This window comes from Zosterops lateralis, assembly GCF_965231275.1.
Source record: "Zosterops lateralis genome assembly, chromosome: 3".
NCBI classification, from domain to species: domain Eukaryota; kingdom Metazoa; phylum Chordata; class Aves; order Passeriformes; family Zosteropidae; genus Zosterops; species Zosterops lateralis.
Window position 1 is genome coordinate 32,488,752 of NC_139764.1, and position 13,317 is coordinate 32,502,068.

The 13,317-nt window shown below is 40.9% G+C and overlaps 1 protein-coding gene across 2 annotated transcripts in view; it reads left to right on the forward strand.

Annotated features, from left to right (window-relative positions):
• Window positions 1-7,454: 7,454 nt before the first annotated feature.
• The window catches only part of DRC8 (dynein regulatory complex subunit 8), a 30,771-nt gene continuing 24,908 nt past the window's right edge, over window positions 7,455-13,317 (forward strand). The window contains exon 1 of one of the 2 annotated variants that reach the window (XM_083856173.1): window positions 7,455-7,494. In XM_083856173.1, coding sequence (XP_083712299.1) covers window positions 7,473-7,494 — 22 coding nt within the window. In that variant the 5' untranslated portion in view covers window positions 7,455-7,472. Of the gene's footprint in view, window positions 7,495-7,637; window positions 7,686-13,317 lie in introns of those variants that run through there. The other variant, XM_083856172.1, reaches the window with a different exon arrangement.

Genomic DNA, 13,317 nt, shown 5'->3' on the forward strand with positions numbered 1-13,317 from the left:
AATAACGCCTTAGTACTTTCTGGCCTATTTGTATTTCCTGGGTTATTTTTTCAGGTTGTTTCTCATCTCCCTGGTGTGCTTCATTGCACGATTTCATAAATTCTTAAGTGATACAGCTCTGAATGTCCAAACCAAAGACAATTTAAATGGCTTTATCAGGATGCTTAAGTGCCTCTTCCTGTTAAGTCTCCTTTATCAGGGGTATCTATTAGAATCAGTTTAGCATGTTGCAGTTTTCTCTGCTCCTTAAGGCTATGCCTGTAATAACTGCTTGTCTTTTAGTCCCCCAAGGCCAATGTCCTTACCATGTTTTCCTTTGCAAACACTCACCTCTACCTTGCTGCTCCCACCTAGCCATTTCACTTCAACAATCTGAATGAAGTAAGATAATAAAGCTACAGTTATTTGGAAATGACGGCCAATGTGCACTGCTGAAGGGATGCAATTTCTTTTCAGAGCAGAAAAAAGGATTATATGTCCCAAACCACTGTGTTGTTGTTTTGGGGTTTTTTACTCCCTCAGCTCTGTCAGCTAGTCTAATAAATGATGATGTTTCTTTTTCCAAGCCCTGCTTTTGCTTCCTCTGTGCATCTCCATGTGAATGGAGCATGACTGGAAGATAGCTCAGCAGCCATCTGAGTTGGGAAAAGGCAAGCCACTGACAGAACAAAAGCCCCTTCTTGGAGGATTGCACCAAAAGTGTCAGTCAGGCTGCTCCTCTGTGCCAGGTCTGTGTTTCCTCAGCCCCTGTCAGTTGTTTTTACACTGTCCTCTCACCTGGATTAGCCCAGTTCACAACCTGGTAATCACAACCACAAAAAAAAGAGTATATTTTCTAGCTGAATCAGTTTTCTCCTCAGATCCTTTCAAAGCCATTCCTTGGGGCATGGCAGAGAAGGTGATACAAAAGGAGGTGATGCCTCTGCTTGTCCTGGCACAGTGACACAAAAACTCACCAATCCAAAGTATTTGTTACTGCTCTTAGTTTGAGTTACTGTGTCTAAATGGTGCACTAGACAAACACTTCCTACTTCTACATTTATGCCAAATCTAAATAGTTGCACTGGCAAAATTTACAAGTGGAGGAGTGGTTTTGATAGCTTATTTTCTCAGCTCCCTAGAATGAAGAATGCAGCAAAATGTCAACTCTTTCTGGTAAAATTGGCTGAACTTCAGCTTTTGACAGTCTAACAGTCTATTGTGGTATGAATATTTTACATTTATAGCCAACATGCAAAGTCTCTGAGCACAGATTAGATTTTCATTAATACAGCTATGTATCTTCTTGCCACAGTGCATCAAAGTTCCCTATCCTTCCTGAGGGAATCAAATAGAAATTCAATTTCTTTCTTATTCTGAAGGTATAGAAAATGTTTCTGGGATGCGTCTTAGTTCTGTTTCTTTTTTCCTCCCTCTTAAAATAACAAAGTATATTTTTATTTCAAAGCAACTTTCATTTTACAGTAGTAAGTCTGTATAGGACTTCTATATAACATACTCTGTATAGTATCTCTAGTTAGATCAGAGTTAGCATTATTTAAATATGGAAATACATTTGATATCTGCAAAGTTAAAGCTTATATTTAAGCAATAAATGAACCTGGAAAAACAAGCTAGCCATGCAATTAGTCTTTTGAATAAAAAAACCACTGAGAGGATTGAGAATTGAGGTGGCGCTTATTCTATAACACTAGGCTTAATCCTGTGCCATTTGTGTTAGTGAAGATGAATAAATTGTGAATTAAAATCAGTCCCCCAGATCTTAACTTTATTCCCACTGAAATTCTGAAGGTAACCTAAGCAGGTATCAGTGTCAGATTTATAAAGTAAAATCCTGAACACAATAATGGGACTTGTTATGGAAGATGATTTTCTCCCTTATTATCCTACTGTAGATTTAAAAGGATAGTGTTACATCAGTTATCCAAACATCATCTTCACAAGCAGATGGTCTAGAATTTTTTTTTAATAAATGAAGATTTGCATTCTGAAGAAAGTGGAATAATCAGAAGTGCTTAAATTTTCTATACCCAGGTTCATTTTGGTTTTCATTATGACTAACTTAGTGAGTACAGCAACATTTGCATGCCCAAATAATCCTGACAGGTGTAGAAAAGGAAGTAGTTCTGCTACTTGTGAGCCAGGAAGATTTTTCTAAGTATTAAAAAGTACTATATCATGCCTCAGCTGATTAAGGGACATATATGATCATTCAGATGTATAACCTTTAGCTCCTTCTCTCATCCCAAGGTTAACTACTTCTGTGTCATGGTTGACATCTTTGTGAAATGCACTTTGGGCCTATTTATCTCTGCTATGGCCTTTATACTCTTAAATTGCATCTTATGATATAGCAAACAACAAAGTAAGAGCTTTTTTTTTAAAGGTTAGCTTCACAATATTGGTAACATAAATATAATTCCAGTGTTCAACAGGCCCATTCAATTCAAATTGTCCAAATGTCAGTCTGAAACCTTGAATTTGTGTTTTCCTCATGAATCTCTACTTTTAAACCACTTCTAGATAATCACATTATCAGGGGGGCTCCCTTAAATATTAATTATCAAGTAATCTTTTGCTTTTTTAAGAACAATAAAATGAACCTTCTGGGACCTTCTGTCTCTTTGAGTATCCTTTCTTCTCATGAGGCCTAAAGCAGGTGCTCAGTGGAGAACCACACAAATGACTATCTTAAATACTCTGTCTCTCAACCTCCTACAAATGGTTTGTGACTCAAAGATCTCTTGAGCTAGGGATGTTGTAAAGTATTTCCATGTCTTCAGTACTCCTCACAGGTTTTTCTTCTTTTCTTCTTAAGTGTGAAAAGTCAGTGATTTGATAGTATACTATTGGGGATTTTTTTTACATGGTATTAAACATGGAAAGAACTTTCTCAAAAGAACAGAGAAGGGAAAAATGGAGTTTTAATGGCATTGATGTTTCCAACTTCATTGCCTTTGCTTCTTGCAAGAGCAATTCCAGTGGCATTGTCTCAGAACTCTGGAAGTCCCTCATTTCCAAATTTCAGGCTGCTGGCTGACACATTCTAGGCTCCAGAGGGAGGTCTTGGAGATGGAATGCAAAGACTTCATCTGGGGAAGCAGGCTTTCTTTACCAGTATGGGGCCCTTGAGCTTGGCTCGGCACTCAGTGGCGAGCCCCTGCTGCCTGTGGAGCATGGGGAGAAGTACTCATGGCAACCCATGTTGCTAGGCAGATGGATGATTGTGTTTTGTTCCTGCTACCGTGTTCTTGAGGATCCTGGCTTCTCTTCCAGATATAATTAATGGTAATAGAGTCTGAAGGTTAAAATATATGGATCTCTAGGGCCATTTCTGTGCCTGGGTGGGATGGGGAACAGTATTCTGGCACTTGCATATAAAAGAAAGAGCTCTTTTCTGCAGCAGCTTTTTAGGCATAGTCCCAGAGGCCGAGCACTGCCAGCAGCTCCTTGACATTGAAGAATATTGCTGCAGTAAAGAAATGCTTCCTTTTTCCTAGTAACTCGTTTTTAATGTATGTTCAGTCACTTTTCCTCAAATGCAGCTTTGTTGAAGCTGAACAGGAGGAGCTTTAAAGATCCATAGGACTGTAGCTTTACGTGAGCAGTAAGAGATAATTGCCAGGAGAGTTCCAAAGCCATCCCATGGACTGAGAAAGGTTGGAGATGCTGCTATTATCATCAACTTTCAAACTTGATTTCCTCCCTTTGTTCCTTCAGTATTTTAGTTATGGACTCAGACAGACACGGAGCTTTCTCCCTCCAAAGAACATCTCACCCTTCCTGCCTTCCCCTCTATTTCTTCCTCTCTTCTAATTGCAGAGTCCAACTTCCTGGATGTGCTGATCGAGATGCTTGTCAGATCCTTTTCTGAGTTTCTTAATAGGGCAGAACACTATTCACTTTTTGATGGATTGTATTTTTACTATCTCTGTGACTCATATTTGCTCTCAGTGAATAGCAGAGCCAGCACAAGGTAGAAGGAAGATGTGCAGCCAGCAGGAGGAAAGGAAGGGCAAGACTTGGATCTTCCCCTTTCAGCACTGGTGAACTCCATATGTGTCAAGGAACCATACACTGACATTTTATTTTAGAGGTCAGATTTTGGGGTTCTAGAATTATTACCTGTATAAGAAGTAAAGGAAATCCCTTGCCAATTTATGTACTTTTTGCTGCTCTGTAGGTGAGAACAGGAAGAATTAGTTTTTTGAAAGAAAGCAAAATGATGACCAATAAGGTTAATATAAATATATCAGCAGCCCAGAAGAGGTCATTGGTAGAGGAAATAACGGAGGGCATGCTTGTATGTCTGTGTCTGCCCACTCTGTTAGGCTTCTGTCATCTCGTCCTAGCACCGGATCAAAGCCTGCAGTTACAAAGAGAACAAGCCAGAGGAGAAGCTGTCTTCCCCTCCTACACATTAAGGAACGAGGTAGCTGCTCTCAAGTGTAATTTACCTAAATTCTGTAGGGAAAGATACAGTATAGGCAAGGAATGATGGAGTCTTTTTCTCCTTTTTATCTGGTTATTGTGTATCATTTGGGTGAACAGCTAATGTTTAGATAATACTCTGTTTTGAAGAATCTGTTTCTGAGTCACTGAAATCAGCTGCTGATCCCAGAGGAAGAGTGGAATGAAGGTATACTTGGGTCATTCATGTCCCATTGGTGAAAAAGGGTACAGTGACATGGAAATGCCTGCTGAGCAGCACAGCTGTACCCCTTTAGCTGCCGAGGAGCTCTAGGTAAGAGTCCTGTCACAGAATCATAGTTATCCACCTACTTTCTCTGTGAAGGACAAATGAATATGCTTCCTTGTGCCTTCAGTTATATGGTCCCCAAGGATCCACAGAGGGAGTCCTATAGTCAAGGTCTTTGGCAAATGTTTGGAGCAAAGATATGTGGAGATGCTTGCAGCCCAGAAGCCATGGGGGGACACGGCTTTGGAGGATGTTATTGTACCTCCTTGAACTGCTCTCTCTTACGTCACTTCTCCCATTTTAGACCTGTTTTTTATTGCTGAATAACATTTCTGAACATATGCATGGAAAATATGCAAAATGTCTGATAGAACCCTGATAGCTGAGAGGATTGTATGTGACAAAATTAGGAATGGAGGTAAGGGGACCTTATGTCTATGAGACTTCAGTGAATTCACGCTTTATATCAATAATGCTGGATTCTTCTGTAATTTTCCTGAGATATTTTCTGACATTTTTAAAATGAAAAATCACAATTTTAAAAGGGTATGTTCTCTTCAGAGGAGCTCTGTAAAGATCTTGCATGCAGCAGCTGATATTTCAAGCTGTTGAATTAGTAGTTCTGGGTTTCCTTTTGTACTTGTCTGTGCCAAAATGTGATTAGTTGTTTCAGCCCACTCATACCCTTGGTTTGAGATATCTGTGCATTAAGTTAAAAGGGAAAGCTATATGGTTCAGGTCCAATATTTTTGCATTATAATTGTTAACATTTTTTTCCCTATACAGATTTTTCAAGATACATTGCCAGGAAATTTTAAAGCAGTGAGTTCTCATTTTGAAGTGCTTTCTCATTCATATTTTGTTCTGCTCCTGAAGACAGGCAAGACTCTAAAGCCCAGTGTGTTAGGAATTGGGAGAATAAGGATGCTTGGCTGCAAGCTGCAGGAAGCAAAAGGAAACTCTAGGCTACAGTGGACAATGCAAATGAAGCACTTTGATTTACAGTAATTTTCCAGAGTGGAATCTCAACAACACTGGCAGGACAGTGCAAAATGCTGTTTGCTGAAATTTGTATGAGCTCTGAGTCACTGAAGATTCTACAGCTAGGCTAAAGTTATCAAACTCAATAAGTTTGATATGAATATCCAGGATTTGAGCAAGGCCTTTAAATACTCATAACAACACTTTCCTCAAGCAGATATTCCAGCAGCTCATGAGGGCCAGAGTCAGCAGCTACAACAAGACAGAGATGTTGTGGTGTAAATGACATGTCATAGCTGTGGCATACTTCACAATTTCCCCTTTTTCCATCAGCATTTACACACTGCTTTTTCTTATCATCCCTCCTGGAGGAAACAAAGATTAGCGCCTGCCAAATAGGAAGGGGTTGTGAGGAAACCCAAGTGCAAGCCCTGGAGAAATTGCTGGGAAGATGTTCAAGGCAGATGCCTGAGTGGAGTTACTGTCTTATCATGTCACAGTTGCAGTGACTCACTTCCATTCAAAGTCTACCATAAACACACAATAATCTCAATAAATATGCACAATATACAATGCTTGTATTTATTTTAAAATTAGGAGTTGTTCATATTTTGGGCATGGATTTGTCATGAAAACCCAAATAACTAGAACAGGATTTTATTAGGCTTTTTTTTAGGCATATGCAGTAAATGTGTTGAATTAGTGTAGCATTTGTAGAAGAGCTGTAAGTGTCCTATTATGAATGATCTGGAAAATAATATAAGAAATCTAATGCTGGGTACAGTATTCAAGAACATAAAATTCTACATTTGAGGTAAGGGAGGGAAAAGAGAGGTCCATCCTTGCCAAAACAAGGTATTTTGCACTTTTCTCCAGTTTCAAACATATGACTGATCCACCACCATAGACAGGTTTTCTGTAAGAAAGAGGACTCCTGTAATACTGAAAGATAAAGGCTTTTTCTTTTGCTGCTGCATCCTCTAAATTCATCTGCCATGCTGTTCTCACCAAAATGTCTGGTAGCAATTTGAGAGGAAACAAATCTGTGCTCCTCCTGTAGCCAAACATGTAGTTTGAAATGTTTAGTTACTTTAATAAACTGCTCAAGTCAGTAGATAACCTTTCAGAGGGGTCAGCTTTGTTAGAGAGCATAATCAGCTGTTTCCCAACAGAGTAAAGATGTATTCTCCTGGGTATCTATTACACCCTCTTTACTCTGAGCCATGTTCAATAAAAAAAAAATGCAAAATTAAGTGGCTGAAAGGCAAATAACAAATGTTAAAATGCTATAAAAAAGTTATTTTAAATTTTTTTTTTAATCAAAGAAGTCTTGTTTGTGCTCCATTTCAGGCTTCCATGAATACTGAGGACATCACTGACTGTTTGAGGGGCGGAATTGAGTGTGTGAGGAGTCCTCATCCATGTGGGCCTTGCAAAACCCAACATCTGACAAACGAGCACCTGCTGTACTGAGGGCAAAGTTTTAGTTCTAGGAATTTCATAAATATTTATTTGCTAGGAATATAGGGCTGCATCCCGCCAGAATATTAATATTTGTATGTTTTCCTGCTTTCACAGTTGTTTCAGAGTCAGGAGAACGAGGCATCGCAAGCCTGTCTGCTAAAACACACAGCTAAATTTAAACCGCGCAGTTTTATTTAATATCACTAAGACAGAATATTTTAGCTGTTTTGGCACGATGGCATTTAGAATAAAACGTTCTTTCACTTCGTAAAGCCCAGACACGTGGAAATCTCTGCGATTGCGGGGAAGAGCTGTATTTTTAAGAGGAATGGAGCCCTGTGAGGCGGCAGGTAGAAGGGGTTCACTCCATCCCTGCCGGGAGGGGCCATACAAGGGGCTCGGGCGGGTTTTCCTCCCCTCCGGGAGAGCGGGAGCGATGCCCGACACCGGGGAATGGGGAGAGGGAAGGGCAGGCCCGTGTCGCCATGGCGACAGCACGGCACCGCGGCCATGGCGGAGCAGGAGGAGGAGAAGGGCGAGGGTAAGGCCGGGCCGGGCCGGGGCCGGGCGGCTGCGAGTGAGGCCCGCCCGCCTCAGGCCTGGGGCGGGGCTGTGAGGGGCACGGGCACGCACCGGGGGCACAGACACCTATGTGCACTCTCGAGTACATGCATACATACGTACATACATATATACACACACATGTCTCTGTGTGAGTGTGCATCTGTGTCTGCGTGTGTGTATTGCGGTCTGCGAGGGGAAGAGGAGAGGCAGACACTGAGACCTTTCCTCTGGTGCCCCTGTGACAGGACCCAAGGGAATGGCCTGGAGTTGTGCCAGGGCAGGTTTAGGGTGGGTATAAGGAAAAGGTTCTTCACCCAGAGGGTGTTTGGGCACTGAACAGGCTCCCCAGGGCAGTGCTCACAGCACCAGCTTGGCAGAGCTCAGGATGTGCTTTAACAGCGCTCTCAGGCCCCTGGTGTGAGGCTGTGCAGGAGTTGGACATAGTCATCCCTTGTCATCCCTTCCTACTCAGCTCATTCTGTGATTTTAGGTATGTGTGTGCATATATCTGTGTGTGCACATGTGGATGTGTTTATGTAGGTATATGTGTATTAAAGCACACACATGTGCATATTGACACAAACAGAAATACACACCCCTGACTTCCCATCCCATCCCATCCCATCCCATCCCATCCCATCCCATCCCATCCCATCCCATCCCATCCCATCCCATCCCGGGTGGCCACACCGCTGCCTCCACCTCAGGGCAGGGGTTGCAAAACCGAACATGCCACAGGGAATGCCACCAGCTGCCTTACCGTGGTGTTGCCACCACACCGGGCGTGCCCAGGCTGGATGGTGACAAGGCCACCCCCCCTGTCATGGCATAGGGTGGCTGCCACGGCAGCTGGGAGGGCTGGACCTGCTGCTGGCTGGTTGTGGCCCCTCGCAGTTGTTTCTGGATGCGTTGGGCTCTCTCTGCCAGAAAAAAAAGTAATCTGTGCTGCTGATAGTACCATGGCTTATTTTTAGAGGCCACTGTGTTCTACTTTAGGGAGTGTTGCCAGAAATTCTATTTTATAGGCTAAAGGTAATTCCTTCTTCAAGGATATTCAAGTATCATTTTGAGGAAAACATATTTTCTGTAAAGCCCACAATATTGTAACTTGTGAAATCCATCCTTTCTGTAACTAAACTTGTGTGTGTTGCAATAGTTTGCAAAGTCTGAACGTTGTAATTGAAATAATATAATCAATGGATTATTTAATATTTCTTAGGAAACCATGTATGCCACAGAAAAGTCTTGTGTAAATGGTTGCTGTGGATGGTGCTGAATGACTGATTTGATTTTGGTAGAAGTATTTCTATTGCAACATAGACATCTTGAAGAAATTAAACAGACATGTAGCTTCCTTGAGGACTGCTCTTAAAGGGTTTTTTTCTTATATTGGTTTTAACTTTTCTTTAGTCTTGTGGAAACCTATCTTTTGCATCTTTCTAGTGGTGCAAATGAAGCTGAGGCACAGTAATGGCAAAAGTGGATAGAAATTATAGGATAATAGCTTAGAAGTTTGCCAAACCATCTGAAATGAGGGAAGTAATATTGGGAAGCCTGGCTCCATGTATTTTGGGTACCCATATGTGTAATATTGAGATTTTGTGCCATTTGTCAAGCCACAACCAGAAAGTCTTGGAGAAGGAAGGTCATGGGTTTTTGATTGTTTCATTAAAGACTTTTAATGCCTTTTTTTTTTCTTTTGTAGTTTCAAAATGAGAATACTTTGAAAGAAGTTTAATTATTATGTTACCAAAGACAGACTCTCTTGGGTTTTTTATGCTTCATGTTTTTTAACATCTTACAAAACACTATTCCCAGTAGAGTGTCAGATGTCACCTTCTAGAGGAGAATTGTAGTGTCATCCCGAACGACCTTGACCCATAAACTCCTTCCCTAGCCCACCCGTGGATCATGGAAAGTGTCATACTGGACTTTAGTTTCTCATCTGTAGAATGAGGACAACAACTTGTGTCACACGGACAGTAACTTCTGTCACTCAGGAGAATCCCAGCCTGTTATTAGGCAAACCAGTTGCTCATTGCCCTATAAAGGTGCCTGATTACTGTAAACAGGCTGAGGAGAGCTAACAGTCAGTGTCTCATTAACAGAAGCAATCCCTTAGGATTAAGTCACTTACACCACTTCAGAGTTGCTATTAGCCTTCCTGCTGATAGCAGTTAGAGGGTTAATTAGGATTCCCCAGTTCTGGATTCATGCATCGATTGTGCTTTCCTCCAGCAAGTACTCCACATCTACACAAGCTGCAGGTTTAACTTTATTATGCTTCAAAGTAATAGCATTAGTTGTATTGTCAAATAATTAGTCCTTAGGGTATTCCTCTGGTGCTTTGCAGAGCTGCAATTCCACCAGCTTTCCTGGAAAGGTTTCCCTTAGGTCCCATTATTTCCTAGTTCTGTCTTCTTCAAAGTTGAAATGCCTGCTTAAATGTTTTACAGATATACATGATGTACACAAGGAAAAACAGTGAAAGGCCAAATCCTGCTACTTCTTGTACAAGTTACTCACATGAGTATTACCCTCTAGCTTATGCAAATGATATGAATAAAATCGTGTATATGCATAAGTGTTATGGCCCATGCCCATACTGTATTACTGTACTACGTGTTTTATATCTGAATTTATATCCCTAAATTTGTGCTTTCAATGATGTTTAATGTTTTTTCTTCACACCCATCTGATTATGCTAGAATATTTGTTTAATCTTTCACTTTTGTACATTTGTCCCTATCTTCTCTCCTATCATTCTGTTTCTTTCCCCTTTTCTGCTACTTAATTCAGACTGTCTGTTCTTGCATTTGCTCTCAGATACTGTCTTTGTAATTTGACATAACATGTCAGATTTTCTAAGTTTTAATACCTCTGATCTCAATTCTGATGTTGCTAGAACCTGAAAGCGAAATGTCAGACTGGTAGTGCCTCAAGTAGAACTAGACTGAAGACAAATTATTCTCCATCTGGGATTTAAGAAATCACATGAAAGTACATAAAGGAGAAAACGCTCAGTGTTCCTGTATCATTATGGAAATGTTATGTAATTGATCAGTATTAAGAGTTTCTCAAAGACCATATCCTTTGTGTCAGATAGTGCATATTTAAAATGCAATTAATAAGTCATGAATTTTAATCCAAAGGGAAGTATATTGAATAGTCTGAGCTGCTACTTCACCCACTTACACCTGTATGGAACCAAATAACTACTCGTGGATAACAGCTGTATCCAGAAAGTTGCTGGATTCTGCTGTGAAGACCTGTGGAGAGTAACTGTTTGGCAACAATGGTTTTCTCTGGTACGTGATTAGTGGTTGTTCTGGGTAACAATTTGTAGTCAGGCCTCACAAAACCTCTTTGTGCCACAGATGAAGACACACCGTCATGTGGATCTTGGGAAAGAGTTTTCACTCCTGTTTTAGCATGTAAATACAGTAACAGTGTGTTCAGTCATACAGATGTGTCTGCTCTTTGCCTGCCCCACTTTGCTGCCTGGCATGCTGGTGAAATCAGAGATACTGGAGATAACATTTGGGGAGAACTAGTTATGCCTCTAGCCTCTTTCAAAGAAGCAGAGTTATGCCTGTATCACCTGCCCTGCTGAATCTTCTCATGCCTGCAAGGAGGATCTAAACCTTCTCTGTCCACCTCACCTCACCTGGCTTTGCCTGCCTTTTGTATTGCTAGAGATACTAAAAATATGCTCTCACTGCTCATTCTGTTCTGATGGTTTGAATCAAAGCTGAGAGAACCTTGTAGCTGCAGTGAGCACTGTAGGCAGTCATAACCATTAATTCTGCTTGGAGCACACTTAATTAACATGAGAGTTTCAAACCTGACACAGAAAAGCACTTAAGCTGTGCATGACTTTGGGGAATCCTACTGAAAGGGATAGCATGGTGCACATGATGTTGAAGCACGTGAGTTATTTTAAGAATTTGTTATACTGAGGATTTTAAAATGTATTTTTGAGAGTTTCAGAAATGAACACCAGCATTTGAAGGGTACAAAAGCTCTGAATTAAACACAATGAACCTTCAGGCTAAAGTAGTCCATCAGACAAGTTATCTCTAATTTAAAAAGTGGCAGTGTTTAATTTATGGGGAAAAAATACGGAATTAGTATGAGCCGTTAAAACTAAGTAGCTTTCATAGGGCTCAAGCAAGCAGTATTTCAGCTCTAGAAGAAAATCTGAATATATGAGATCACTTAGAAAATCACTGCGCGGTTTTATCACAGTGGAATTTATAGACGAACACTTTGAATATTTTTATATCCTCTTGTTGACATTGATGTAAGAAATTACATGAGGAGAAAAGTTTATAGTCTTTATTAGGCTGTAATGCAGTTTAACATGCACCCTGACATCAATCTGATTTATGTTTTAATACTTGTGCTTATTTAAGAGTGAAATAAAACATAAATTATGTCCATCTCCCATGACAAACACAGGTTGTAGATCTGATCCTGTTGGCTGTACTCCCACAGCAGAAATTGATCTCAAATGGATGTAGAATAGGTAATAGCAGATTGACAGGTTTCTTGTTTCCATGGTGCATAGAATGGCAGAAATTTTTCAGTTTGGCTCTACTTCTGGCTGATTTATTGCATAAAAAAAATTGGATGGTGAGCAAAGAAAGGCTTTAAACTTTTTTACCTTTCCAACAATGCCAGCCAGTGAGCTCGAGAACTCCCACAAATTATTCCAACAATAGTTAACATGTTATTAAGAATTTCCATGTCTACATACTAATTACTCTGAGATCTGAGGGGTTGGGAGGGTTTTTTTTCAGTTTAGCAGTACCTGTATTTTGTGTGAACAGATACTGCATTGTTGCTATTGGCAATAAAATGTGTTGGGCAAAAGATTGTGGAAGGAAGATGGTCTTTTGGATAACAGAAATGTGACATGAACATTGGTTTAGCTCCCAGCTGGGAGGTGCTCATGCAGACAGGGGTGTTGGTCACACCATTGCTCTGCCCTGGCCAAATCCTACCATGGGCTCCAGCTGTGCTGCTGTCTTCTCCCTTGAGATAATGGCTGAGGTGGTGGAAAAAGCCTAAAATAGCTCTTACACATCCTGTGAGGTATCCTGAGGGAAGCAGCAGCTGCAGCAGTGACGTCCCAGCTCAGGCTGTGCAGAGGTGGGCCTTGTTCTCAGCATGGCAGTGATGTGGGAAGTGAATGGAATCAGTGACAGGGCTTGGAGTGTTGCAGAGGTGGCCAGAGAAGTGGAGCTTGCAGATACCCAGTGGGAAGGTAAAAGCTATTGGCACAGGGAGGGGCTGGAGGTCCCAAACCAACCTCAGGACTATGTGCTACCTGATGAGTCTCAGCAATATTTTTATGAATAGCCTTAAATTGTCAATGCCCATCTTTAAGAAAATACAGACTCCCAACTTTTTGGAAATGTATTATTTTTGCTGTTCAGTATTGCATAGGTGTGGGTAGGATGTGACAGCCTCATGAATGTGAGATTGGAAGGGATTTTCTTGAGTCCAGCCTAGGGCTGTATAGAATCATAAACTTCAAAAGCTTCCATCTTAAAAATGGTAAGGATTATTGTGTCAGTGGTGTAAGCTCACAGAAGGTTCTGGAC